This window comes from Xenopus laevis, chromosome 4S (genome assembly GCF_017654675.1).
Source record: "Xenopus laevis strain J_2021 chromosome 4S, Xenopus_laevis_v10.1, whole genome shotgun sequence".
NCBI classification, from domain to species: Eukaryota; Metazoa; Chordata; class Amphibia; order Anura; family Pipidae; genus Xenopus; species Xenopus laevis.
The window spans coordinates 4,120,569-4,147,678 of record NC_054378.1 but is presented as its reverse complement, the minus strand read 5'-3'; the positions used below and the strand labels follow the sequence as shown (position 1 = coordinate 4,147,678).

The following is a 27,110-nucleotide window of genomic DNA, read 5'->3' as shown; positions in this document are numbered from 1 at the left end:
GGATTTTATGATTCGGACTTTTCCATCCTCTGAGTTTAATAATTTCCAAAAATTTGTGATCTTTTAAAAGTCCGATTTTATTAAAAAAAATCACACATTTTTCAGGATTTTTGCATTCTGAGTTTAGTAAATAACCCCCTAAGTACTCTCTTGCATAAAAAGGTCATCTACTCAAGGAATGAAAACATAATTTTGCCCAGACCTCACCTTGAGTATACAGTGGAGCTTTGGGACTTTGGGATCTCAAGAAGGATATTAATTCGTTGGAAAGAGTAAAACTAAACTATGAGGAAAGACTGTCAAGGTTGCTGTTGGAGAAATCTCTCTTTGGAGAAAGGCTGTTTGTGAGGGGACATGATTGCTCTTCACAAGTACATTAGAGGGCATTATAGACAGAAAGCAGGGGAGGTTTCTCCCATAAAATCAATTATTGCACCAGAGTCCATCCAGTAGAGGAGCAGAACTTTCATTTGAAGAAGAGTAGGTGGTTCTTTATGGTGAGGACAGTGAGGTTGTGGAATGTCCTGCCAGGTGATGTTCTGACAACGGATTCTATTAATGTCTTTAACATTGTTTGGATACAGTAACTTCTTGGACAAGCATAATCTAATGAGTCAACGATGAGTGACACGCTGAACTTCGCCAATGGTCATCCCATCTCACATCGTCGCACTGGCTGCAACGTATCTGCCTTTGGGGTGTTGTTGGCAATCTAAAAATGTGCTTATCATTTAGTTTAGCTCATTTTTAGTATTTTCATTTGATCTTCCTTCGTGATTCTGCCTATACTAAGTGCTGGGTAAGCATGAAACGCGTTAGGCGTTAGAGGGGATTCTATCCATGTCTTTTAACTATTGATGTGAATAAAATATATTTTTTTACCTAATAGCATGCCTTGGAGAAATTATTGAGTTTATGGTTTTACCTCTGTTTGGTCACTAGAGGTCTCTTTTAAAAATGGGTGAATAAGATTGAGCTACAAATTCGAATTGAATTCTATTAGAATTTGTGTTTTTTCACCCAATTGTAGGAGGTCTCCCATAGCCTAAAACATCAAAACACCAATTCGGTAGGTTTTAGATGGCGAATAGTCGCATTCGAATTCTTAAAGAGACAGTACTGTTCAATTTTTTTTTAAAATTCAAATTTGGACTATTCCCTAGTCGAATTACACTAAAACTCAATTTTAAAAATTCTAATTTTCAAATCGACTCTTGATAAATCTGATCCTTAATGTACAAAACTGATGTGACTGATGAAAAATCATTGAGAAGTCCCCAATAAATGGTGTGCCCTAGGAGTTGAATCCCAATAGACCACATAAAATCAAGAACAAGAATTAGTCCTTGGTTCAAATCCACCAGGGATGGAACTAGGGGTAGCAGAAGAGGCACCAGCCTCGGGTGCAACGATGGTGGGCACTGGGCCGATACTGGTTTTAAGGTCTTCTGAGGACAGTTAAGAAACCCTTTGCACACACCATGCAATCATGGACATCTTAATATCCATTTACAACAATCCAAGCAATTATATAAGAAGCATTTAATTACATATTCCTATCCATGTAAAGGTCAGAGTCAAAGGCCTCTGAATACACAAAGTAATTAAGGGATAAACAAATAAGGCAAGATAATAACAGAGCAGTGGAGTACAGTATATACACATTTTCATTTTCTCTTCAGATCCACTTTGTCTGGTATCCCATTATTGCCATCTTACTATTATTGCTTTATATTTCCTTGTTATTAAGAATAACAGCTTTAGCGTAACGGATGGATACGACTGATAAGTTGCCTTTATGTCATGTGATCACCTGAGCATTCTGCCTTGATTAAAGTAACTGGAATGCAGCCCGATGAACTAGATATATTACATTACATTTGATTGAACCAAAGCCATTTGCAAAAGATTGCATAGCAATACGTTATTTAATATGATATTCATTTTTGTGCATTATCATCTACGCAAGGTATGTGAATTTTTTTCGAAATAAAAACTTAATGGTATGGGATGTTTATTTCTCGTAAGGCTCAAATCATAAAAAAAAAAGCTTGCCAGTCCATTCCTTGTTCTTAGGGCCTCAGCCCTAAAGCAAATTCGGAGAGATTAGTCGTCCAGCGACAAATCTCCTCTTCTTCGGGGCGACTAATATCCCCGAACTGCCTTCCCGTCGGCTAGAATGTAAATCGCCGGCACTCGGAGCGCTTCGTTTTCCGAAGTCACCCGAAGTTTCCTTGTGAGGCAACTTCGGAAAAAGGACCGCTCCGAGTGCCAGAAGGCAGTTCTGGGAGATTAGTTGCCCAAAGAGTTTGTTGGGAAACTGGGAAAATTGACAAAATGTCTAGCCCCATGTCAGATTTCAAAATTAAATATAAAAAAATCAGTTTGCTCTTTTGAGAAATGGATTTCAGTGCAGAATTCTGCTGGAGCAGCACTATTAACTGATGTGTTTTGAAAAAAACATGTTTTCCCATGACAGGATCCCTTTAAAGTTCCGATTAGAATTTATTGGGAATGATAAAAATGTTTTTGCAGGATTCAAAGCCATTAAGTTTTTGCAGGAATTTTTGAAAGATCGAAGTGACTTATTGATTCCAACATTTTATTAGGCCTTTCCCAACTTTAGGAATCCTTTATCTCAAAACTTGAAACTAACGGCTGATTGAGTTTCATAAAAGGGCACGGGCAATGTACAGATTCGATTTTTATCTTTTGTGTAAATTAGTGTTGATAGAGGTGATCTAGAACAACAATTCAGAACAACTTTGCTGTGTGTGACTTAGAGGATAAAATAGGGTTGAATTTCAATGCAGTTTCATTATGAAAGTTCAGTAATGTTTTCTTTATCCCATAAAGCGTTTTAGTGCAATCAATTATTTCACCTTTATTTCCTAATGTAGCACAAAAGCCTCCAAGCTGAGTTTAAGAGGTAGATTTGTGCAGCATTTGGGGAGTGCCAGATGACATACGTGTGTGGGAATCCTGCCAGCAGCATTTTCCCAGCAATACTCAACTACTGAGAAATCATTCTCTATGGGGCAGATTTATCAAATGTCGAGGTGAACTTTTGAATGACAAAAATCTGAATTTCGAGCTATTTTTTGTGCACTTTCGACTAGGGAATAGTCCAAATTCGAATTTGAAAAAAAAATTGAAAAAAGTTTAAAATAAATTTGAAAATTCGAATATCGAAATTTATCATGTACTGTCTCTTTAAAAATTTGACTTTGACCATTCGGCATGTATATCCCAAGCATTCTGGATAACAGGTCCCGTACCTGCACTGTCTAAAGAAACTGGAGCAAGTCCCCATGCTTTAGAATTACCACTGCTAGATATCTTCCATAAACCCGTCATCATATATTTGAAGGAACTTATTTTTTAAAGGCTGGGTTTATTGCGTAACAGTATTATAATTAAAAATAGTTGTGATGAAGCAGCATGAATGTCTGTCTTCTGGCAAAGATGATGAAATAATCCAGTAATTAAATATATTTGCTTCTATTCTGATTAAATAAAGGTCAGTTTTTGTTTTGCTAAAACAGGAAGGAAAGACCTGCAATGCCCTGGGTCATGGATATAGATTATGGTTATGTAGGGACCCCGAGGCGTAAGTTCCCCTTTTCATTTGGAGCCTCATGGTGGATACAGGGTCTCCTAGAGTTTCCAAGGGCAGAGCTCTTGGATTGGTGCAACATGGCTGATCCCAAAAGCAGCCACAAGGTGTCGCTGTGCCCTATAAAAGGAGACTGCCATGTGCTCGCAGCCATTACTGCTGGAGGATTCCTACTTTCACTTTCATGTAGAAAGGTGGACAGAACTCACGCAAAGATGTAGGGGCTAAAAGGAGTGTGGGGTAATGCAGGGTACTCCAAAAGCCTGGAACGCTCAACCATGCCAGTTTGGAGTTAGCTGGACATCTTTTGTGCTCGTGCTATTGATAGTGCTGGGAGCTACAGTCAGCTTTGGATTTAGCAACAGTGTGCTCGCAGTATAGACAGTGCTGAGAGCTATGTTATGGAAGCTAATACAAGCTGCATATGTTATGGAATGGATTCATCGCTGTGGATGCCTGCTCCAGCTCTAGGTGAGCCTACCAGCTCTGTGTGTGAGCCCTCAGGTGAGTGATGCCAGGGGAGGGTAGAAGAAGAGAGGATCCAGCTATATTCCATTTGTGATATGGGCTTTGTTTATGCCTGCCACGAGGGAGTCAGTACCTAACCGGAGGGAAAGGTATTTTGGGCTGCTATTGCTACTTGGGACCTATTGTGCTCTTTGGGGAAAAGGGACTGAGACTCTTTGTCTGCCAAAGGAGTTGCGGGACTTTGCTTGGCATGGAGGGCCAAGAAATGGACTGCCATAGGTTCCCATGGGAGTGGGTTATATTTGATGTGATGTAAATGTGTTTTATTTCCCCTTTAAATTACACTTTCCTTATATAAAGTTATGGTTTTAATATAATAACGTGTTTCATGTTATTCCTAATGGGACTATCCTCAGGTGTATTCCGGGATTCCATTAGGTGGAGGCACTGTCAAAGAGAAGAATTCCCAGTACCCTTTCACCTAGCAAAGGGGACTCAGGACCTGTAAGTCATGTAAATATTGCGATGTACCACTTTGGCACCAGGGGGGTGGCCAAAAATGGGTTACAGTTATAAATGAAGTGATAATTGGATAATGGTTGTAAATAACAGGAAGACACCGATGTGTAGGTAATATTTATTTTCGTGGAGATGAAAGACTGGGAGGCAGGAGTGGGACATCACAAAGACAAGGAGTTTCAGGGCCAGCATGATGGCGGATTATAACTGCTCAGAAAGCAGCTCACATAACGACTGGGAAACTTCTTCTTTGCTTGTGCGTATAGTGAGCCGGTACATCTACAGAGAAGATGAAATAATGTAACGGCATAATCCTCACACCTCAGAGCCCGATCTCACTCAAGAACCACACAAAAAGCACAACTGAAACTTACCTGCGCCTGCTCGTTGGGTTCCAGCCTTAAGAGACAGCCAACTTGTCGACTTTTACTCTGAATGACTCCAGCAGCGACGTAATTGGACGGATTTGGATCCACATTGTCCAGGACAGCTGGGCCAAATCCAACGAGCTGACATGGAAATAGAATTATGAGGAACTCCGTTAGACATGAAAATAAAAAAGCAGACATATTTATACATAAATACAGGTATGGCACCTGTTAATCAGAATGCTCAGGACCTGGGGCTTTCCGGATAACGGATCTTTCCGTAATTATGATACCTTAAGTCCACTAGAAAATCACGTAAACATTAAATAAAGCCAATAGGCTGGTTTTGCTTCCAATAAGGATTAATTATATCTTAGTTGGGATCAAGTACAAGCTACTGTTTTATTATTACACAGAAAAAGGATTATTTGGATAAAATGGAGTCTATGTGAGACGGCCTTTCCGTAATTCTGAGCTTTCTGGATAACAGGTTTCTGGATAACGTATCCCATACCTGTATATATGTTTGGAGCATACTGTTAATACTTTTCATATCCAGTGTGGCATACCCCACAACATCATCTAGGGATGCACCAAATCCACGATTTTGGATTCGGCCAAACCCCCGAGAATCCTTCGTGAAAGATTTGGCTGAATACCGAACGCTAATTTGCACACACAAATTAGGGGTGGGAAGGGGAACATTTTTTTATGTCCTTGTTTAGTCACACGATATCCCTCCCTGCCCCTAATTTGCATATGCAAATTAGGATTCAGATTCGGTTCGGCAGAAGGATTCGGCCTAATCCGAATCCTGCTGAAAAAGGCAGAATCCTGGATTTGGTGCATCCCTACTTTAAACTAAATTGACTGTAGCAGAACTGAGTGTTGCTTCATAGCTGAAAAATATGGCAGCATTTCAGGCCTCACTGGAACCTATGCAGGTATGGGACCTGTTATCCAGAATGGGGTTTTCCAGATAACGGATCTTTTCCGTAATTTGGATCTTCATACCTTAAGTCTACTAGAAAATCATATAAACATGAAATAAAGCCAATAGGCTGGGTTTGCTTCCAATAAGGATTAATTATATCTTAGTTGGGATCAAGTACAAGCGACTGTTTTATTATTACACAGAAAAAGGAAATTGTTTTTGAAAATTTTGATTATTTGGATAAAATGGAGTCTATGGGAGACTTTCCGTAATTCAGAACTTTCTGGATAACGAGTTTCCAGATAACAGATCCAATACCTGTATCAGGCCTTAATGCCATTTAGGGATTATAGAACACTGATTTATATATATATAGGAAGTTGAACGAGCCCCCCAGACCCTTGATCCTAACAGATTACACAGAAGGAACCCCAATCCCATCTGAAAAGTGACAGTGACCTCAGGGCATTACATCACCATCAAGTGTCAAAAAAAAATAAAATTGAATTAACATTTTAAGCTTTGGGTGTTAAACTATATTAGTGGAATCGCATTATTCTCTCTGAACCATTCTGCTTCTTTAAATTCTGATTGTGAGCTGTGTCTGCACTCACCTTGGCCTTTATAATATCTGTATTCACTGGGTCCTTTGCCTTGAAAATTTTCTGGACCTCCTGATTTGGGCTGTGGGTGACATAACAAAATTAGGATTTATTACTAACTTAATGCAAGCATCCCAAAGGTTTCACGTTGTATCCTTATAATACACAAAAGCCATGAATATCTTGAAAATGATATCCTTATAAACAGCTCTTCGTGATGTCATCATATATAAACGTAGCTTAGTGATGTCATCATATATAAATGGAGCTTACTGATCTCATCATATATAAACGGAGTTTAGTGACGTCATCATTTATAAACGGAGCTCACTGATGCCATCATAAACGGAGTTTAGTTATGTCATCATATATAAACGTAGTGATGTCATCATATATATATGGAGCTTAGTGATGTCATCATATATAAACAGAGCTTAGTGATGTCATCATATATAAGCGGAGCTTATTGATATCATATATAAATGGAGCTTAGTGATGTCATCATATATAATGGAGTTTAGTGATGTCATCATATATAAACGGAGCTTACTGATGTCATCAAATATGAACTGAGCTTAGTGATATCATATATAAATGGAGCTTAGTGATGTCATCATATATAAATGGAGTTTATTGATGTCATCATACATAAACGGAGCTTATTGATGTCCTCATATATAAACGGAGCTTAGTGATGTCATCATATATAAACGGAGCTTAATGATGTCATCATATATGAACTGAGCTTAGTGATATCATATATAAACGGAGCTTAGTGATGTCATCATATATAATGGAGTTTATTGATGTCATCATACACAAACGGAGCTTACTGATGTCATCATATTTAAACGGAGCTTAGTGATGTCATCATATATAAACTGAGCTTAGTGATGTCTCATTGATCACATGACTCACTAAAACGTTTATATTATAATGAAATACCCCTTGTTGGAAAATATGAGGATATTAAAAGAAGCCTCGTGCTTTTATATGGTCATGGAAACTCCTCGGTGACTTATAATATCCTTATATTTTACAACAGGGGGTACTTTATTCACTATATAAACAAAAGCACAAACAAGGCCAACACTATAGCAGTGAATAGATCAGATCTTCCCATATCCCAGCTGTTCAGCACAGTTCTCTACCTGCTAAGCTGCTTCCAACGCTGGAAAAAATCCTCAGCGCTCATCTCTGTCGGCTGAAAGAACTTATTCAGTGTGATAGGCAGCTTCACCGACACATTCTGCAATGTTCCTCCATATCTAGAACAACAAAGGAACAATTTATATTATCTAGAAAAGTCCAATGCTGCATCAGAACGGAGTGTAGAAAGGGAGGCTCCCATGTGGGGCCCAATAGGATCAAAGGGGTTGTTCAAATTAACTCATAGTATGATGTAGAGAGTGATATTCTGAGACAATTTACTATTGGTTTCCATTTTTTATTATTTGTGGTTTCTGAGTTATTTAGCTTTTTATTCAGCAGCTCTCCAGTTTGCAATTTCAGCAGTCTGGTTGCTGGGGTCCAAATTACCCTAGCAACCATGCATTGCTTTGAATAAGAGCAGAGGCTTAACTAAATATTACTGGGCACCACAGCAAATTATTTTTCAGGCTCCCAAAATGCTTAAAGGTTGACTAGTTTTACCAATATTTATTGAAACTGTATATGAATTAGGACCCCTTTAACTCCTGGGCCCCCCTGTAGCCGCAAGGTCTGCTTCCTGAATAAGAGACTGGAATATGAATAGGAGAGGCCTGAATAGTAAGAGGAGGAATTAAAAGTAGCAATAACAATATATTTGTAGCCTTACCGAGTAGTGGATGTGCGGTTCGAGAATTTTTCAACCAGCACCCGACCCTAACCCAGCCGCATCCCAAACTGCACCCGGGGCCGCTGCGGCCTTTTATTTATAGACCGCCCCACAGTGACATCACAGAAGGGGCGGAGGCAGGCGGAAGTCTATAAATTCCGGTGCCGGAACTGCTAGGTCGCGACCCGAAGATTTTGTGCAGGAGTCGGCCCGAACCCGCCAGGTAAACCTGTGGATTTCAGGCTGGCCTGCACGACGTCACTATTACAGAGCATTTGTTTTTGAGGTGGGTCAGTGTCCCCCATTTGAAAGCTGGAAACAGTCAGAAGAAGGCAAATAATGAAACACTATAAAAAAAGGGAAAAAATGAAGGCCAAGTGAAGTGCCGTTGTAATGGATTAGTGGAAGAGTTTATATGCCGAGGACTTCCCACACCAGTCAGTTGAACTGAAGAAGCTGCTCGGATGAGTAGTGAAATGTCTTCAATAATTACTCAGCAAGTCCAGTTGTTTTTTATTTTATTTTTAATTACTTATATTAGATATACCATGACCTGGATGAATGAAAATCTTCATAGTCACACAACAATATAAATTGCTTTCCATTCTGGTAACAAGTCATGTAGTTCCCACGGCTGCAAAAGCAACGATTCAAGAAGATAATATCAATTCAACCCCATACACATACCTGAACTGGATGTTTAGAAGAGGAGTGTCTGTAAATTCCTGCACACATTCAACATTCACCACCTGCTGGGCCTGTGCCCCTCCATCGATGGTGGTCTCTGCTGGCTTTGACTGCACATTCAGACATGATCAGAAGTCAAGGAAAAAGTACCGGGTATTGCGGACATTCATGGGCACATTTATCAAAAGTCAAACTTCGAGTTCATGTGAGTTTATTTAAAAAAAAAAAAACGAATTTTCAAAACTCAAGTGAATAGAAGACCCGAAAACTCGAATCAAATTCAATTTGAACTTTAGAAGTAGCAAGACGCCACGAGACGCATAAAGCATATGATGCACAGTTCTATGTCGGGATGTATTGGATTTGTTTAAAGATGAACTATTAAAGGTGATATTTTATCAATTATTTTGCTCCCTCTTGTTGCTCCGTGTTTTTTGACAAACTTCTCCCATTGACTAAAACAGCAATTTGGCAGGTTTTAGGTGGCAAATAGTTTCGAAATAAAGTTCTTAAAGGGCATGTAGAGGCAAAAAAATAAAATCCAATTTTTACTTTCTTTAATGAAAAAGAAATCTATCTCCAATATACTTTAATTAAAAAATGTGTACCATTTTTATAAAAAACCTGACTGTATGCAGTGAAATTCTCCCTTCATTTACTGCTGTGGATAGGAATTGTCAGACGGTCCCTAACTGCTCTGCAGGGAAACAATCATACTTATGAACAGCAGGGGGGGCCCCACCTTACTTCCTAGCCATGCAGAACTCAAGCAGCTTTGTTTGTTTCCCTGTAGAGCAGTCGGCGACTGTGTAGAGATTTGTATTGGATTTTATTTTTGCCGTTACATCCCCTTTACTGTTTCCAACTCCAGCTGCAGGGACAAAGATCATGGAGCCAGATTTAAACAGATAAACTGGGATTCTATTTGGAGGATTATTTTGCTGCAGCCACTGGTTCTGCAGAGTCGGAGAAAGTTTGTATTAAACAATACAAAAACTATAAAATCCACATAAGATTACATGACAACACAGGACCCAGTGCAGTCTGTATATTCTGATTATTAATCAGTCTTGCTGTATCGGCTTCTGGCAGATATTATTTGACTTGTGCTGTTTTGATCATTTATGACGATCCCTAAGCAGCCCCGACCACACTGAGCATGTGCACAGTCTTGGTCTTGCAAAGATGTATAACAAAGTTACAAGATGGTGACCCCCAGTGGCCAACTCTGAAAGCATAAATCATTTGTTTGATTAGGCTTGTGGTGCAGTAAGTTCATGTTTATGTTTAGTATACAAAATACAGCATTTCTAGCCTTATTCTATTTTAGACTTTCGTTGCCCTTTAAAGATGAGAATGTATCCATTAGCAGGATAAACAGGTTATTTTTCCGTGGCAATGTTACATTTTGCGCCACCCAAATCTGACAAAATAAAATTCTATCACAACCATAAAACATTTTCCACTTTGTATCCAGGCCTCTCTCTTGCTTTGTAGGAATGGCATCAGCTTCTTTCTGAGCAAAGGCTTATTCTGTGCAAGCCTCCTATACAGACCAGTGTTCCCCAGAGCTCTTGCTATGGATGCCACGTACCTACCTCTCTTATACCAACAGCGGAACACATTACATACTCATAGAAGTTATTCAGAGAAGGATATTGGCAGAAAGTTCTTCTGAACATATTAAAGCGGATGTGAAGTTCTGAAACTGTGAGGACATCTTGTTCCCAAAGAAAATAAACATTCGGCCTAAAAAAAGGGGAGGAGGAAATAGAATGTTACTTATTATTCCTTGAATCTTGTACCCTAGGATAAAACTGTATAGAGCCAAAAATAAATAGCCATGCAGGGGGGTTGTGGTTTGATCCGCTACCCAACCCGCAACTGCCTTATCCGCAACCCGACGACCACCATCAAACAGGAAGTAACGTCATCAAACGTGGGCAGGGACAGAAACACGTGTCATAAAACTTTAAAAGGAGTAAAATATAGACAATATTACATAAGATAAGACATTTAGATGAGACCCGCGGGTATACCTGCACCTGAAAATCCTTCCGCTTTTTTTGCGGGTACCCGACCCGCTGCAGAACTCTAACTGTGTGCCCCACCACAAAAAGAAATCTTCCGAAGGGCCCACCCCACGGAGATCCCTACTAACCTCCTCCCTGCCTTCAGCCCACCCAGTCCCCGCCTCCAGCCCACCCAGTCCCCGCCTCCCACTGGCATTTTCTGCTCTGTGTCCTCCTCACAGGTAGGAAAGTGCCTAAAGAATGGGTGACCTACAGGTGTATTGGCAGCGTTGGACTGGGCCCAGACTCGCTCCCCATCATCCGGAACTTTATAAAAAATCTGTGCGGCGGGTTTTTGCACATGCGTGTGGGTGCGCTGGCGCGGGTCCCCCTCGAGGTTTGCAACCCGATGGGCCTCAAATGCACCAGTCCCAGCCTGGGCAGGATCAGAGCAACGCGATTTTTGTGTAACAAAACAAGGAAGTAAAAAATGTTCCCTTCCCCCCATAATTTGCATATGCAAATTGGGATTCGGCTCGGTATTCGGATCAAATATTTTGCGAATGATTTGGCCGAATCCAAAATAGTGGATTCGGTGCATCACTATTGGTGTCTGATGTGGGATTGAATGGGTGACTCTGCCGGTTTTATGATTCATTACCAGGTCATACTGCGTATGCAATATCAGGGATGCATTGAATCCATTATTTGGGATTTGGCTAGATCCCCAAAACCTTGGTGAAAGATTTGGCTGAATACCAAACTAAATTTGCATATGCAAATTACAGGCAGGAAAGGAAAAAGTAGAAAAAATTATTCTTTTGTGATGAAAAGTCATGTGATTTCCCTATCCGACCCCTAATTTAGGAGTCGGTTCGGCCAGGCACAAGGATTTGGTTGAATCCCGAACCGAATCCTGGATTTAGTGCATCTCTATGCAATATAGCACCATTGGCAATAGGTTTGATAACCTGATCATAAAATAACCGCATACCCAACAACCAGCCAATTGCCTCCTGTCAATCCATCTTCCTGCTACTAATCTTGATTCTAACTAATCCACACTGGACATTTTGTTTTAATCATTTGTTAAAAGTTTTGTTTAATAAATACACGCGAGTCTTCCGATAATGGATGGGAGGGTGCAGTTTCTGATATGTATTTAATTTATTTGACCCTGCACGCCATCCCCTGTGCCCTATAATTGATGGTTGGTGCTCCCCAACTTCTTATTTTCACTTACCTAGAGCCTGCCTGAACTCTGATTTCACACCAATTTGTAGCAGCTGATTCTCAAAGAGAATGCCATTGTTCTTGCAGATGAACCTAAAAAAACAAATGGGAAATCGCAGAAGAAATGCTGAATTATCATTGTACTAGGGCTGCTCTAAAAGGAAAAATAACTTCTGTAGTATTAAAGGCAAATGCTGTCATGATGAGCATGTGGATTTTTGATATATATATATATATATATAGATAGATATAGATAGATATAGATAGATATAGATAGATATAGATAGATATAGATAGATATAGATAGATAGATAGATATATATATATATATATATATATATATATATAAAGTCCTTGAGTTTTCTCCGCACTCCAAATAGAGGTAAATGACCCAGGTGCTACCCATAAATGAAGTAGAATAAAAATATTTGTAAATGGGTGCACACCAGGAACGTTTAACACCAAGTTACTTAAAACATACTTTATTGTAGAAAATTATAAAAACAGGCCAACGTTTCGGTCTCCTTCTCAGACCATTATCAAGTCTTGATAATGGTCTGAGAAGGAGACCGAAACGTTGGCCTGTTTTTATAATTTTCTACAATAAAGTATGTTTTAAGTAACTTGGTGTTAAACGTTCCTGGTGTGCACCCATTTACAAATATTTTTATATATATATATATATATATATATATATAGAGAGAGAGAGAGAGATAGATAGATAAATAAAAACAGGCATAGGATCTGTTATCCGGAAACCCATTATCCAGAAAGCTCCGAATTACGGAAAGGCCGTCTCCCATAGACGCCATTTTATCCAAATTTTTAATTTTTTGTCTGTGCTTGTACTTGATACCAACTAAGATATAATTAATCCTTATTGGAAGCAAAATCAGCCTATTGGCTTTATTTAATATTTACATGATTTTCTAGTAGACTTAAGGTATGAAGATCCAAATCATGGAAAGATCCCTTATCTGGAAAACCCCAGGTCCAGAACATTCTGGATAACAGGTTCCAAACTTGTATAGTTGATGATAACAATGTGACTTCATTCGGCAGAGGCTAAGGAAGCAGTTAAAGGGTGAAATGGTAGGAGAGAAGCCCCCAGACACGTACAAATATCACGTACATATAATCACTATTGGTGGGAGATTGTCATCGTATTCAGTTCATCATAATGACTAATAAAACACAGATATAAGCACGTGATATTTGCTCGGTACAAATGGTTTAAAGCAGCAGTGCAATATTATTATGGAGCATGAAACGACACAATGGAACCCTGTAGTGATCCTGGAGAAAAGCCCAGGACTAAGTGCCCTAAGTGGGTGCGAAACGCGTAGGGCGGATGGAGATACATATTTTTTAACTTTGTATAAATAAAATATTTTTTAACTAATCCTCCCTGGTCCTGTGGATCCATTTGAGTGTCGGTCGGCCCTGTTCCGGCTTATCCTTTGCTGTACCCTAAAGCGTGGGGTCTGGGGCTGGAGCCCCCGGACCACATTCACTATTTGGCGAGTCATTTACAAATTATTCTGGAGCACCATGTCTCTCCAACTTCTACTTTGTATCATCTGTCCTCAGCATGCATCCTCCAAACCCCACAATTCCTTGCACATGTGATTTCAATAAGGAACATCCCAGTGCAATGCATTGTGGGTTATGTAGTTCCTGCATGCTGTCTGTAAGTACAATGTGTAACATCAGTGTTTAGTCCCTCCTTCCCTGCCAGGATTTCAAATGATGCAGAAAGAGAAGAACTGTTACACAGCTGGATTTCAGCATAGAAAATAACATTTATTCAGACTTTTTGAAGAAACAGGTAACTGTGATGGGGATATTAGGGGCTTCTCTGTTATGTGGCCTCTTTATCAAAATTTGGTTTGGAAGCCGGAGTTCCCCTTTAACAAAACCTGCAACATCCAATGCAGTCTAATCGAACAGTTTGTGGAAATGAATCATACATCACACAATGTATGATGTCATCAGAGAGTAGGAGGCAGAGAAGAATGGTATTGGGTGCCAGATGAGGTTGATGGTTCTGCCGTTTGTTTGTTTCCTTACTTGTGGAAGAAATCCTCTGCATCGTCCGCAGAGGGCTCTGGTTCCCCTGATGCCCCTTCTAAAGATGTTTGAACATCACTTTACAGCCATTGTAGGCGGAGAAGAAATGAAGAAGAGGAGAAAGGGGCAGCAACATGGAGCAAAGATTAATCAACATAATCCCCGTAAACAGATAAAAACATTCTACCCCTAACCAGCTTGGGTTCCTTTAGAGTGACCTGTATAATAGCCCTTTAAACGAACATCGTGTGCCATTTTTATTACACGCCCTCCACCATTTCTACGCTGATGCTGCTCTTACCTTGAAAAATGATCATCTGCTTCTGAAGTGTCCGCAGCAACGGGCAGGGAGGCATCTGCGAAGACGTCAACAAGTAGACTGCCAGCGGTTGGAGCGGCTGTTGCGCTAGAGCTGGAACCAGACGAAGCTCCCAAACCCAGTAGGTCAGAGGAGGGAGATGGAGTGGACTGTAAAAGAAAAGGAAGTTTTTTCTAGATGCTCGGTGAAGCCTTTTTAAAGGAAAAGGAAAGGCTTCAGACACTTTGGGTGCCAAATGTTAGGCACCCCCAAGTGATTGCATTGACTTACCTGAAACCCCAGGCCGGTGCTCCTATCAGCAGAAAACTTAACCGGCCCGGGGTTATACCAGTGAGCACCACGGAGTGATCTTCTTCCAGCTTCTTCTTCGAATTTCCCGGGGCAGACGCATGAGCAATTTAATAGCTGACTCTTTCGTTAACGTTTGTCTTTTCGTTCTACTGCACATAAGCAGCCGCAAGAGGAAGACGGAAGAAGATCGCTCCGTGGTGCTCACTGGTATAACCCCGGGCCAGTGCAGTTTTCTGCTGATAGGAGCACCAGCCTGGTTTCAGGTAAGTCAATACAATTACTTGGGGTGCCTAAAACTGGCATATGATGTTGAGATTTTTAAAAGATCAGATCCTGATTGTGAGACCACGATCTTCTCAGAACAATCGTACGAATTTACCATCAACTAAAAAGACCAATTTGGCAGGAAAACAAAGGGGAGCTGCTTGGCCCTGCAAACATAGAGAGATTGTAATGGGACCAACAAAGATTTTTTGACCTGGCCGATCAATTTCCTGACAGATGTCGGCCGAAAAATCGTAAGATGTACGATCGTTCGAATCCCACTAACCGCACGATAATTTCGAAGGATTGGTCGGACTTCCCTAAAATCGGTCGTTCGGCAAGAAGAATCGTCGCGTCTATGGGGAACTTGACATTTGCACCCCCAAGTTGTTCGATGCCTTTCCTTCTCCTTTAAAAAGTACAGAGCCATTTTCTCAAACCACTTCATGCTGTGTTAGTTATTCTTTATGCACATCCCTCAGCTCCCAGTATTCCCCCTGCTTACAACAACAGGTAAAGAGCAGCAGATTTGTGGACTTTCTTGTTATAGAATCTTAGTAAAAGTATTTTCTGTGTTCAGCAACCATATATGCACAGACAGCGATCACACAGCACAAAGGAATACAGTTACTCCATGTATGTCGATACATTAACTGGCCAGTTTCAAGATACACTTAAAGGAGAAGGAAACGTTAAAAGCTTTATCAGAAAGGTCTATAAATATAAATACACCAGTAAAGCCTCAAAGTAATGCTGCTCTCTGTCCTGTCCTCTGTCAAAAGAAACACCACATTTCTTTCCTTCTATTCCTCCAGGGCTAGGGCTTGAGCATGCTCAGTTTGCTCCTCTCCCCCTTGCTCCTCCCTCACTGCTATAATCTGAGCCCAGAGCTATGAGTGAGAAGGGAGAGACTCAGGCAGGAAGTGATGTCACAGCAAGCTCATATGGCAGCTGCTATCCTAAACAAACAGAGACAGTGTCTAGAGCCGTTTACTGTATGGAAAAGCATTCTAAAGAAGAAAAATTATGTTTTAGCTTGCACTGTTAGGGCTAATATATTGGCAATAAACTGCCTTGGTAGCTTTCCTTCTCCTTTAAAGGAGACCCATCACCCAGAAAAAGTTTTAAAAATCCTATTTTATCACATTAGTCAAGCAAAATGAACTTTAATTGTACTATATAAATGAATCTTGTTTCCTTCAGTCTGGGAATTCTTAATTCTAGCAAGCATGTGGGGGCCCACATGGGCAATGGATCCTCAGCATTCAGCTCAGATTTAAAATCAAGTTATGACGCATGTGTCCCCCCACCCTCAAGTCTCTGTTTGGTCATTGCCTGGTAACCAATCAGTGGAAAGCAAGAGAGCTGAAAATCTATTTACCCAGTTTTTATTTTTACACTGAACTGTTCCTTTAACACCGTATTTGGTCTGATTTGCTCCCTTTATTAATTTACTATTTTATCCTGTTCATCCTCCGCTTTTGACTGAAACAGCTGAACGGAGTGGTACGCAGAGGAGCATTCACGTTATTCCGATTGACTAATCCACCCTTTCCCTTAACACTTGGAGATTGTCCCTACATCAACTGAGTGATCAAATGAAAGGCACCTTTCTTTACCCACAAATCTTATTCTAAATGATAGGAACGAGACAGGACTGGCAATCTGTAGATGTTGGTACAAGCCAGAGGGCTGCTGTAAGATGCCATAGTTCTTTATTGGGCTGCCGTGGACTTGAAATCCCAGTGCTAATTTTGAATTTCAGTCCCAGACTGGAAGCAGCCATTACTACAAATATTAGATTAAAATAAATCCTCCATAAAGACTTTTTACCTCTCTTTGAACGTACCGTAGTACTGACAGGGGCATGCTCGGTGATCCCATTCAAATCAGAATTACTCTTCTCTTTCTTTGTATCTTCCAGATCTGTAACTGTGCTCGGCCCCTTTTTCTTCTTCAGTTTTGCCAGGATGGAAGATTCCCGCTCAGGAAACGGGGGCATCTCTTCCAAAACGGTGGCCTTAAAATGAAATAAGTAATAAAAAGTCAAATATTCAAATATTGGTAACAAAAAAAATTGTCAACACAAAAATTTGTAATAGTTAGAACGTTTGAAGGCAATCCTCTAAGCTGGTGAAGAAAATTTGATAAAAAAAGAGGCAACGTTCTGTAAAATTCGCACTAGTGAATTTGTGGCGCAACGATCATTTGCCTGAGCAAAAATGTATCTGGCGATAGGGGGTGAAACTACACTAGTGACAGTCTCATTCGCTAGCGAATTGTCCTCTATGCCTGTTAGTAAATTGTAGGGTTGCACCGAATCCAGGATTCGGTTCGGGATTTGGACAGGATTAGGATTCGGCCTTTTTCAGCAAGATTCGGGCCAATCCTTCTGCCTGGCTGAACGAATCCTAATTTGTATATGAAAATTAGGGGTGGGGAGGGAAATTGCGTGACTTCTTGTCACAAAACAAGGAAGTAACAAATGTTTTCCCCCTTTCCACCCCTTATTTGCATATGCAATTTAGGATTCGGATTCGGTTCGGTATTCGGCCGGATCTTTTGCGAATGATTCGGGGGTTCAGCTGAATCCAAAATAGTGGATTCGGTGCATCCCTAGTAAATTGGGATTTTATGGCGAATTTCCACTAGCGATGGCAACTTCGCCCTGTAGTAAATCTGCCCCATGGAATGTTTCGGAGACTTACCAGGATGTCATTACTGGCGATGGAGCTGAGACGAAGATATTCGACAGCTCTTTGCTGCAGCTCCACGTCAGCATTTCTGAGCTGGCTGTCGCTGCGTAGCACATCCTGTATGGTAGTCTTAATTTCCGGAAACAGGTTGATAAACTTGATGTAGGCAGAGAGGAGCAGCGCCCGGGTAGGAACGCTACACAGGTGGAATTTGGAGTGGAGCAGGTTAAACTGAATTAAAGGACTGAGAAATGAAGAAGAAAAAAAAAAAATGAACAGTTTTTCCAAACATCTGGGCTGGTACAGTAAATTCAGAATAAAAAAAAAACAAAGCATTTCTAGCCATAAAGGACAGCAGACATACTCTACATGTTTTGGGCTAGTCTAATCTGCCCCTAGTGAATTAAACCCTCTATGTTTCATTTCAAGGGAAGGTGCTGCTTTTAAAGGGGGACCTATCGCGAAAATGAAAACTTAATAAAAGCTTTGTCATACTGAAATAAGAAGTTTTCTAAATATAATATTTAAAAATGTGTTAACTTTCTGAAATAATCAAGTTTATCTTCACTATCCCTCTCTCAGCATCAGTTTCTCTTCATTCTCTTTCCATGCAGCAGTTGGGTGTCAGATATTCATCCGCACTAGCACTTTATATTAATCGATTTCTTATTAATTTAATGGTCACATAATACACTGGTGTCCTACTCTAATCAACTCAGGGAATGAATTGGGAACTGTAATTGATTTATAAATTACGCACAGCACTTTAGAAATGATATCACTTTATTAATTAATTCATGAAATACAATTGGTAGGGTTTTAATTAATTGTGTTTTTATGGTTATAAATAATTTATTCTAAGTAATTAATCCGAGTAGTATTGTCTTTATTGGCTTATTGGACCCCAAGCACTTGCACGTTATATATTGGATTGAGGTTTCAGTTGGTGATAACTGGAGAGTGTTGATTCCTCATCTATAGATCATTATAATTTGGAAATTCTATTATTAAAGGTCAAATGGCTACTTCTTTACCTTCTTACTGAGAATTATGCCCCTTAGGGACTGAACTCGCTGGGAGTGTCTGACATATTAATGAACAATAATGAGTTATCTTTTCATTGTCCATAGGAACTTGTCTAATGGAAATCTAAGAAGTTAATTGTAATCTCTTCTTGTTTTGTTCTCTCGACATTCGGTAAAGGTGTTAATGATTCTTCTTGAAGTTTGCCACCTTGAGTAAAATGTTGCTGTATTTAGACCCGGACACATTACTGAGCAGCATCACTGTTGACTCACCTAGAGCGTGGATCTCCAGCAATGAGGTTTCCGAATTCGCCGAGGATGTATCCTCCAACCTTGACAAGATTCTCATGGCATGCGGGGGCTTGGAGAGCCTAGTAAAACATTCATTTCAGTTTTAATAAAAATAACCCCAAAATTTTAAAGTACTAATTAAAGAAAAAGACACCTAACAAGTAAGGAATAGCAGCACAGTTAATAGTTATTACAGAGGCACGCCTACTGATGGATTGCCCCTCCTTATGTCCTACAGTGAGGGAGAAATGTTTGCACAGAATAATTTAAGGACAGCAAGTTTTGCATTAAAGGAGAAGGAAAGTTACAGAGACAGTCTATTGCCAATAGATTAGCCCCAATAGTGCAAGCTATAACACTATGGGGCCCATTTACTTAGCTCGAGTGAAGGAATAGAAGAAAAAATACTTCGACCACGAAACGAACGATTTGAACTAAAAATCGGTCGACTATTCAATAGTCGAAGTACTGTCTCTTTAAAAAATACTTCGACCCCCTACTTCGGCAAATAAAACCTACCGAGGCCAATGTTAGCCTATGGGGAAGGTCCCCATAGGCTTCCTAACAATTTTCTGATCGAAGGAAAATCCTTCGATCGATGGATTAAAATCCTTCGACTCGTTCGATTCGAAGGATTTTATCGTTTTTTCCTTCGATCGTTGGAATTGCGGTAAATTCTTCGACTTCGATATTCAAAGTCGAAGGATTTATATTCGGCAGTCGAATATCGAGGGTTAATTAACCCTCGATATTCGACCCTATGTAAATCTGCCCCTATATTTATTCTGCTGAATGCTTTATTATACCTGAGTAAACAGTTCTAGAAACTCTGATTAGAATAGCAGCTGCCATATTAGCTTGCTGTGACAATACTTCCTGCATGAGTCTCTCCCTGCTCACTCATAGATCTCGGCTCAGATTACAGCAGGGAGGAGGGAGAGAGGAGCAAACTGAGCATGCCCTACAGAAGCCCATGAGTACACAATAGAAGGAAAGAAATGTGATGTTTCTTTTGACAGAGGACTCAGAGCAGCATTACTTTGAGGGTTTACTGGTGTATTTAAATAGACTTTCTGATAAAGCTCACTTCCTTTCTCCTTTAAAGGATAAGTAAACCTTTAAAATAAGTGAATAGAACATTGATGAGAGTGCTGTTCTAAGAACATTTGCAATTTACATTCATTATTTATTTATTTTTGATTCCAAGATATTAAGGGATACATGTACTGTTAATATGAATGAATTTTGTTACAACATCGCCACCTGCTGGTCAGTTTCCCACCAGTCTGACCAGCAAGTAGTCAAGGAAGTTGTCAGGAGAAAGAAAGAGGCTGCTCTGATGTTCTTCTGCTTAGGAATAAAATTAGAAATCTTTCTCACATCTTTCCTAAGCAGAAGAACATCAGCCTCTTTCTTTCTCCTGACAACTTCCTTGACTACTTGCTGGTCAGACTGGTGGGAAACTGACCAGCAGGTGGCGATGTTGTAACAAAATTCATTCATATTAACAGTACATGTATCCCTTAATATCTTGGAATAAAAAGAAAATAAATAATGAATGTCAATTGCAAATGTTCTTAAAATAGCCCCCTCATCAATGTTCCATTCACTTATTTTAAAAGTTTACTTCTCCTTTAAGCCACTTTTGCATAGTTATATTTGGTATAAAGAGACGGAATCTTTCCTATTGTTAAATAATTATAAAACCACGACAAGCAGCCTAACAATTGTATCTCTGCAAGCTGCCTTGATTTCTGTTCTTTTTCCAGAAGCAATAAGTTACAATGCAATATGGAGAGGTGGGTATTATATTAGTAACAGTAGTACATGTGCTTATTGGATGTTGCTCTCACCTCAAACACAGTCTTGGCTGCGTAACCCTGAACATCATCTCTGTTGATGACAATCTGGATGACGCGATACCAAACCTCCTCACTAACGTGGTCCCCAGCAATGCGAATGAGGTTTAGTATCGTGTCCACGTACCATGTGTAATCCACGGCATATTTTTCAGCGAGGATGGCAACTTTTAATACCTGTAAACAGAAGCATAAAAATGTGCAATGTTGTGGGAACTCCTGGAGCAAAAAAACTGAAAAAAGATGTATATTTGCTGGATGGGTAAAGTTGTTGCTAATAATCAAATGACTAATAATGTTTCTATACTTCCTGTCATTAAAGGAGAACTAAAGCCTAACTAAAGAAGTAGATAGAAATGTTGTACATGATGTTTTGTGCTTCTGTACCAGCCCAAGGCAACCACAGCCCTTTAGCAGTAAAGATCTGTGTCTCCAAAGATGCCCCAGTAGCTCCCCATCTTCTTTTCTGCTGATTCACTGATTCACATGCTCTGTGCTGCTGTCACTTACTGAGCTTAGGGAGCCACTCACAATATACAGTACACATAGAATAGAAAGGTCACAATATAAGGCTGATTAGTAATTAATACACATAATTACTACATGGCAGCACAGAAACCAGTGCAATTAGCATCAGAATTGAATAATCAGCAAACCTGTAGCATCAACTTATATTACAGCCAGGGAAGCTCATTTTCTGCTGGATAATTAGTGACGAGCCCTAAGCTTAGCTTCTCAACAGCCAATCAGAGCCCACTGAGCATGTGAGTGTCACAGACACTTTCCAAGATGGTGACCCCCTGTGACAAGTTTGAAGTCCTGGATCATTGCTGCTATTGACAAGCTCAAACTTTAGCCTCCTGCAATAAGTTCACTATAGAAAATGTGCCATTTCTAACCATATTAATTTTTAGGATTTAGTTCTCCTTTAAACAAAAGGCTAAGTATATATTAGGCGGAGCTTCAGCAGGTAGATCAGGTTGGTCATTTCAGTTGTTATGGATCAAATTGCCCGACCCTTTCATATTTGTCTTGAGAGATCAATATGTGATTGCTCAATGCCTTATTTGCCTCATTGGGAATTAGAAATGCTGAATTTCGTATACTAAATATAAACATGAACTTACTGCACCACAAGCCTAATCAAACAAATGATTTATGCTTTCAAAGTTGGCCACAGGGGGTCACCATCTTGTTACTTTGTTAAACATCTTTGCAAGACCAAGACTGTGCACATGCTCAGTGTGATCTGGGCTGCTTAGGGATCGTCATAAATGATCAAAACAGCACAAATCAAACAATATCTGCCAGAAGCCAAAATAGCAAGATTAATAATCAGAATATACAGACTGCACTGGGTCTGTGGATACAAATCTACACAGTTCACAAACAAACAAAGCTGCTCGAGTTCTGGAAAGTAAGGTGGAGTGGGCTCCCCCTGTCGTTTGAAAGTATGATTGTTTTCCTGCACAGCAGTTAGGGACTGTCTGAAATTTCCTGACTGCAGTTGACAGAGCAAGTAAAACGAAGGGAGAATTTCACTGCATACAGTCAGGTTTCTTATAAAAACAGTAGACATTTTTTAATTACTGTATATTGGAGATAGGTCTCTTTTTGATTAAAGAAGGTAAAAATGGATTTTATTTTTTTGCCTTTACTTCCCCTTTAAATGAAGGCACCAGCACTCCAATTTAATATGCTCACTAAACAATGCTAATTTGGCTACAGTACTTGACCATCATCATACATATAAGCTAGAACTGACTAAATTCTATGTGACAACTGGCCGTGTGCAGAAACTGAACTGCAAATATCAACTATATACTGTAACATATATATATATATATATATATATATATATATATCTATATATATATATATATATCTATATATATATATATATATCTATATATATATATATATATATATATATATATATATATATATATATCTATATATATATATATATCTATATATATATATATCTATATATATATATCTACAGCAACCAAAAAACCGCACTCACAGGACTTGATTTGTGCAAACAAGAAGTGGTTTTTTATTCCGACGTTTCGGCTCTAACACTCGAGCCTTCTTCAGGAAGTGAACATAGTGCATTGTACAAACCAAACATTTAAACCCCCATTTTGGCGCCAAACCTCCATCTTGTGACGTCATTAAACACTCAGGAACGTGAATCAGTGATCGTATTGTATATTAAAGTGTCAATATAAACACCATGCGCCATGTATCAAGTGCAAAATCGGATTTACCCAGCATGTAACCAATGTGGTGAAGTATATCAGTGCAGTGTCAGACGTGCATCCACTGTACCGTGTCAGTCTGTGCTGACAGCGTGAGCAGGTGACAAGTGCAAGTTAAAAGGAATACTTACCCCGAGGTCACATATGCAGCCAGAGGATGGCGATCGCCCTTGTCTCGCCCCTATTCGCTTCAACGTTCCCACACAAAATGCCGCTGCACCACTAGGACGACCCGCTTTTGACATGGAGGCGGAGCCTATGACCCGGTAACCAATAGTACACGGAGGAGGGACGATCGGTTGGATGCGGAGCACACGTCATAGCCAAGGTTGCGATTGGGGTCTTTCGGCATTTTGTGTGGGAACGTTGAAGCGAATAGGGGCGAGACAAGGGCGATCGCCATCCTCTGGCTGCATATGTGACCTCGGGGTAAGTATTCCTTTTAACTTGCACTTGTCACCTGCTCACGCTGTCAGCACAGACTGACACGGTACAGTGGATGCACGTCTGACACTGCACTGATATACTTCACCACATTGGTTACATGCTGGGTAAATCCGATTTTGCACTTGATACATGGCGCATGGTGTTTATATTGACACTTTAATATACAATACGATCACTGATTCACGTTCCTGAGTGTTTAATGACGTCACAAGATGGAGGTTTGGCGCCAAAATGGGGGTTTAAATGTTTGGTTTGTACAATGCACTATGTTCACTTCCTGAAGAAGGCTCGAGTGTTAGAGCCGAAACGTCGGAATAAAAAACCACTTCTTGTTTGCACAAATCAAGTCCTGTGAGTGCGGTTTTTTGGTTGCTGTTTATACTATTATGTAACCAGCACCCAGGCAGTTGCCTACTTTGCATGTGAGTGCTCCAGCTTGCTTGTGATATATATATATCTATATATATATATATAGTGAATAAAGTACCCCCTCTTGTAAAATATAAGGATATTATAAGTTACCGAGGAGTTTCATGACCATATAAAAGTACGAGGCCAAAGGCCGAGTGTTTTTATACAGGTCATGGAACTCCGAGGTAACTTCTAATATCCTTATATTTTGCAACTGGGGGTACTTTATTAATGATAATACACAAATTTCAATGAGGCATGTGACAGAAATGACATCAGAACTCACCGTTTATAACTGATGACATCAGAACTCCCCGTTTATAAGAATATAATTTACAGGTTATTCATGGCTTTTGTGTATTATATATATATATGCTATTCTCTATATAATACACAAAAGCCATGAATATCCTATAAATGATATCCTTATAAACGGTGAGTAGTGATGTCATCAGTTAGAAATGGTGATGTCATTTTTATCACATGACTCACTCGTGTATTATAATAAATAAAGTACCCCTGGTTGGAAAATATAAGGATATTCGAAGTAACCTCAGAGTTCCATGACCTGTATAAAAGCTTATATGAAACTCCTCTGTGACTTATAATATCCTTATATTTTACAGTAGTAGGTACTTTATTCACTGAAAAAAAAGCTCCTGTTCAAGTATATAGAAACGTCCTCTATCTGTTCATTTTGGCCCTTACAATCTCCTCCCGAATGCAATAATCTGCTGTCTCCAGGTAGCTCAGCATTTCGGCCACAATCTGCTGCGCGTTGCTCCTGTCACACATTGCATACAAGAGATCAACTGCCCTCTGTCGCACACTCACATCCCTTTCTGTCTGCAAAGAAAAATGAAGTGTGTTAAAGGAATGACAATATAGTGTACTGTTGCCCTGCACTGGTAAAACGAGTGTGTTTGCTTCAGAAATACTACTATAGTTTATATAAACAAGCTGCTGTGCAGCCATGGGGGCAGCCATTCAAGCACAGGATACACAGTAGATAACAGATAAGTACTACTATAGTTTATATAAACAAGCTGCTGTGTAGCCATGGGGGCAGCCATTCAAGCACAGGATACACAGTAGATAACAGATAAGTACTACTATAGTTTATATAAACAAGCTGCTGTGCAGCCATGGGGGCAGCCATTCAAGCACAGGATACACAGTAGATAACAGATAAGTACTACTATAGTTTATATAGACAAGCTGCTGTGTAGCCATGGGGGCAGCCATTCAAGCACAGGATACACAGTAGATAACAGATAAGTACTACTATAGTTTATATAAACAAGCTGCTGTGTAGCCATGGGGGCAGCCATTCAAGCACAGGATACACAGTAGATAACAGATAAGTACTACTATAGTTTATATAAACAAGCTGCTGTGTAGCCATGGGGGCAGCCATTCAAGCACAGGATACACAGTAGAAAACAGATAGGTACTACTATAGTTTATATAAACAAGCTGTTGTGTAGCCATGGGGGCAGCCATTCAAGCACAGGATACACAGTAGATAACAGATAAGTACTACTATAGTTTATATAAACAAGCTGTTGTGTAGCCATGGGGGCAGCCATTCAAGCACAGGATACACAGTAGATAACAGATAAGTACTACTATAGTTTATATAAACAAGCTGCTGTGTAGCCATGGGGGCAGCCATTTAAGCACAGGATACACAGTAGATAACAGATAAGTACTACTATAGTTTATATAAACAAGCTGCTGTGTAGCCATGGGGGCAGCCATTCAAGCACAGGATACACAGTAGATAAAAGATAGGTACTACTATAGTTTATATAAACAGGCTGTTGTGTAGCCATGGGGGCAGCCATTCAAGCACAGGATACACAGTAGATAAAAGATAGGTACTACTATAGTTTATATAAACAGGCTGTTGTGTAGCCATGGGGGCAGCCATTCAAGCACAGGATACACAGTAGATAACAGATAAGTACTACTATAGTTTATATAAACAAGCTGTTGTGTAGCCATGGGGGCAGCCATTCAAGCACAGGTGCTTGAATGGCTGCCCCCATGGCTACACAGCAGCTTGTTTATATAAACTAAAAAAAAAAGCAGAAAAAAAAAATTGGACATTTTATAACATACTAAAAGCTACATTAAAGGTGATCTACCCCTTTAAGTAAAATCTAACATGTGGCCCATCCCTATGATTGGTTTTTTAAATTAATTTTGTTGATTAGGTACTAACTGAACAAACAGCTTCCAAATTCTGTAATTCATAGACAAGAGAGATTCTTCTCACCTTTAGGGCATTGATGACAGTTTCTATATGAGTCTTAACTGCCTCGTGTGAAAACTCGGAGCTGGCTAATGTACACATGCTCTCCAGAGCCAAGTAGCGCAGGTTGGTCTCTCGATGCTGCAGAAATTGTCCAAGCTGGTTGCACGCCCTGACCAGGAGGTTGGGCTCACTGCAGCGCAAGAAAGAAAAATTAGAATTCGAATTTTTGATTTTTTTTATGGTCAAAACTGTCAAATTTGACTAGGGAATTATCCAAACTCAATTCGAGTTTTTTAAAAAAAAAATTGATTTTAGAAAATTTATCATACTCTGGCCCTTTAAGAATTCAAAGTTGACTATTCGCCGCTTAAAACCTGCCGAAATTGCTGTATAAGTCAATGATAGAGGACCAGTGAGCAATTTGGAGATGTTTGCAGCCTTCCTGATATTTGATCGAGTTTGATTGAGGAAAGGAGGAATGAGCAATTCTCAAAGCCCACTGAAAATAGATGCAGTATAGGTATGGGACCTATTATCCAGAATGCTCGGAACCTGAGGTTTTCTGGATAATGGATCTTTCCATACTTTGGATCTTCATACCTTAAGTCTACTAGAAAATCTTGTAAACATTAAGGGGCAGATTTATCAAGGATCC

At 39.8% G+C, this 27,110-nt stretch overlaps 1 protein-coding gene across 2 annotated transcripts in view; it reads right to left on the bottom strand.

Annotated features, from left to right (window-relative positions):
- Nucleotides 1-4,709: 4,709 nt before the first annotated feature.
- Nucleotides 4,710-27,110, bottom strand: part of LOC108714918 (AP-2 complex subunit alpha-2) — a 44,093-nt gene continuing 21,692 nt past the window's right edge. The window contains exons 9-23 of one of the 2 annotated variants that reach the window (XM_041560799.1): nucleotides 26,477-26,645; nucleotides 24,904-25,041; nucleotides 21,068-21,250; nucleotides 19,197-19,294; nucleotides 17,911-18,142; nucleotides 17,052-17,222; nucleotides 14,630-14,796; nucleotides 14,329-14,406; nucleotides 12,269-12,351; nucleotides 10,673-10,762; nucleotides 9,014-9,137; nucleotides 7,659-7,775; nucleotides 6,520-6,589; nucleotides 4,978-5,112; nucleotides 4,710-4,882 (exon numbers count right to left, since the gene is read on the bottom strand). In XM_041560799.1, coding sequence (XP_041416733.1) covers nucleotides 4,805-4,882; nucleotides 4,978-5,112; nucleotides 6,520-6,589; nucleotides 7,659-7,775; nucleotides 9,014-9,137; nucleotides 10,673-10,762; nucleotides 12,269-12,351; nucleotides 14,329-14,406; nucleotides 14,630-14,796; nucleotides 17,052-17,222; nucleotides 17,911-18,142; nucleotides 19,197-19,294; nucleotides 21,068-21,250; nucleotides 24,904-25,041; nucleotides 26,477-26,645 — 1,933 coding nt within the window. In that variant the 3' untranslated portion in view covers nucleotides 4,710-4,804. The remainder of the gene's footprint in view (nucleotides 4,883-4,977; nucleotides 5,113-6,519; nucleotides 6,590-7,658; nucleotides 7,776-9,013; nucleotides 9,138-10,672; nucleotides 10,763-12,268; nucleotides 12,352-14,328; nucleotides 14,407-14,629; nucleotides 14,797-17,051; nucleotides 17,223-17,910; nucleotides 18,143-19,196; nucleotides 19,295-21,067; nucleotides 21,251-24,903; nucleotides 25,042-26,476; nucleotides 26,646-27,110) is intronic. The other variant, XM_041560800.1, reaches the window with a different exon arrangement.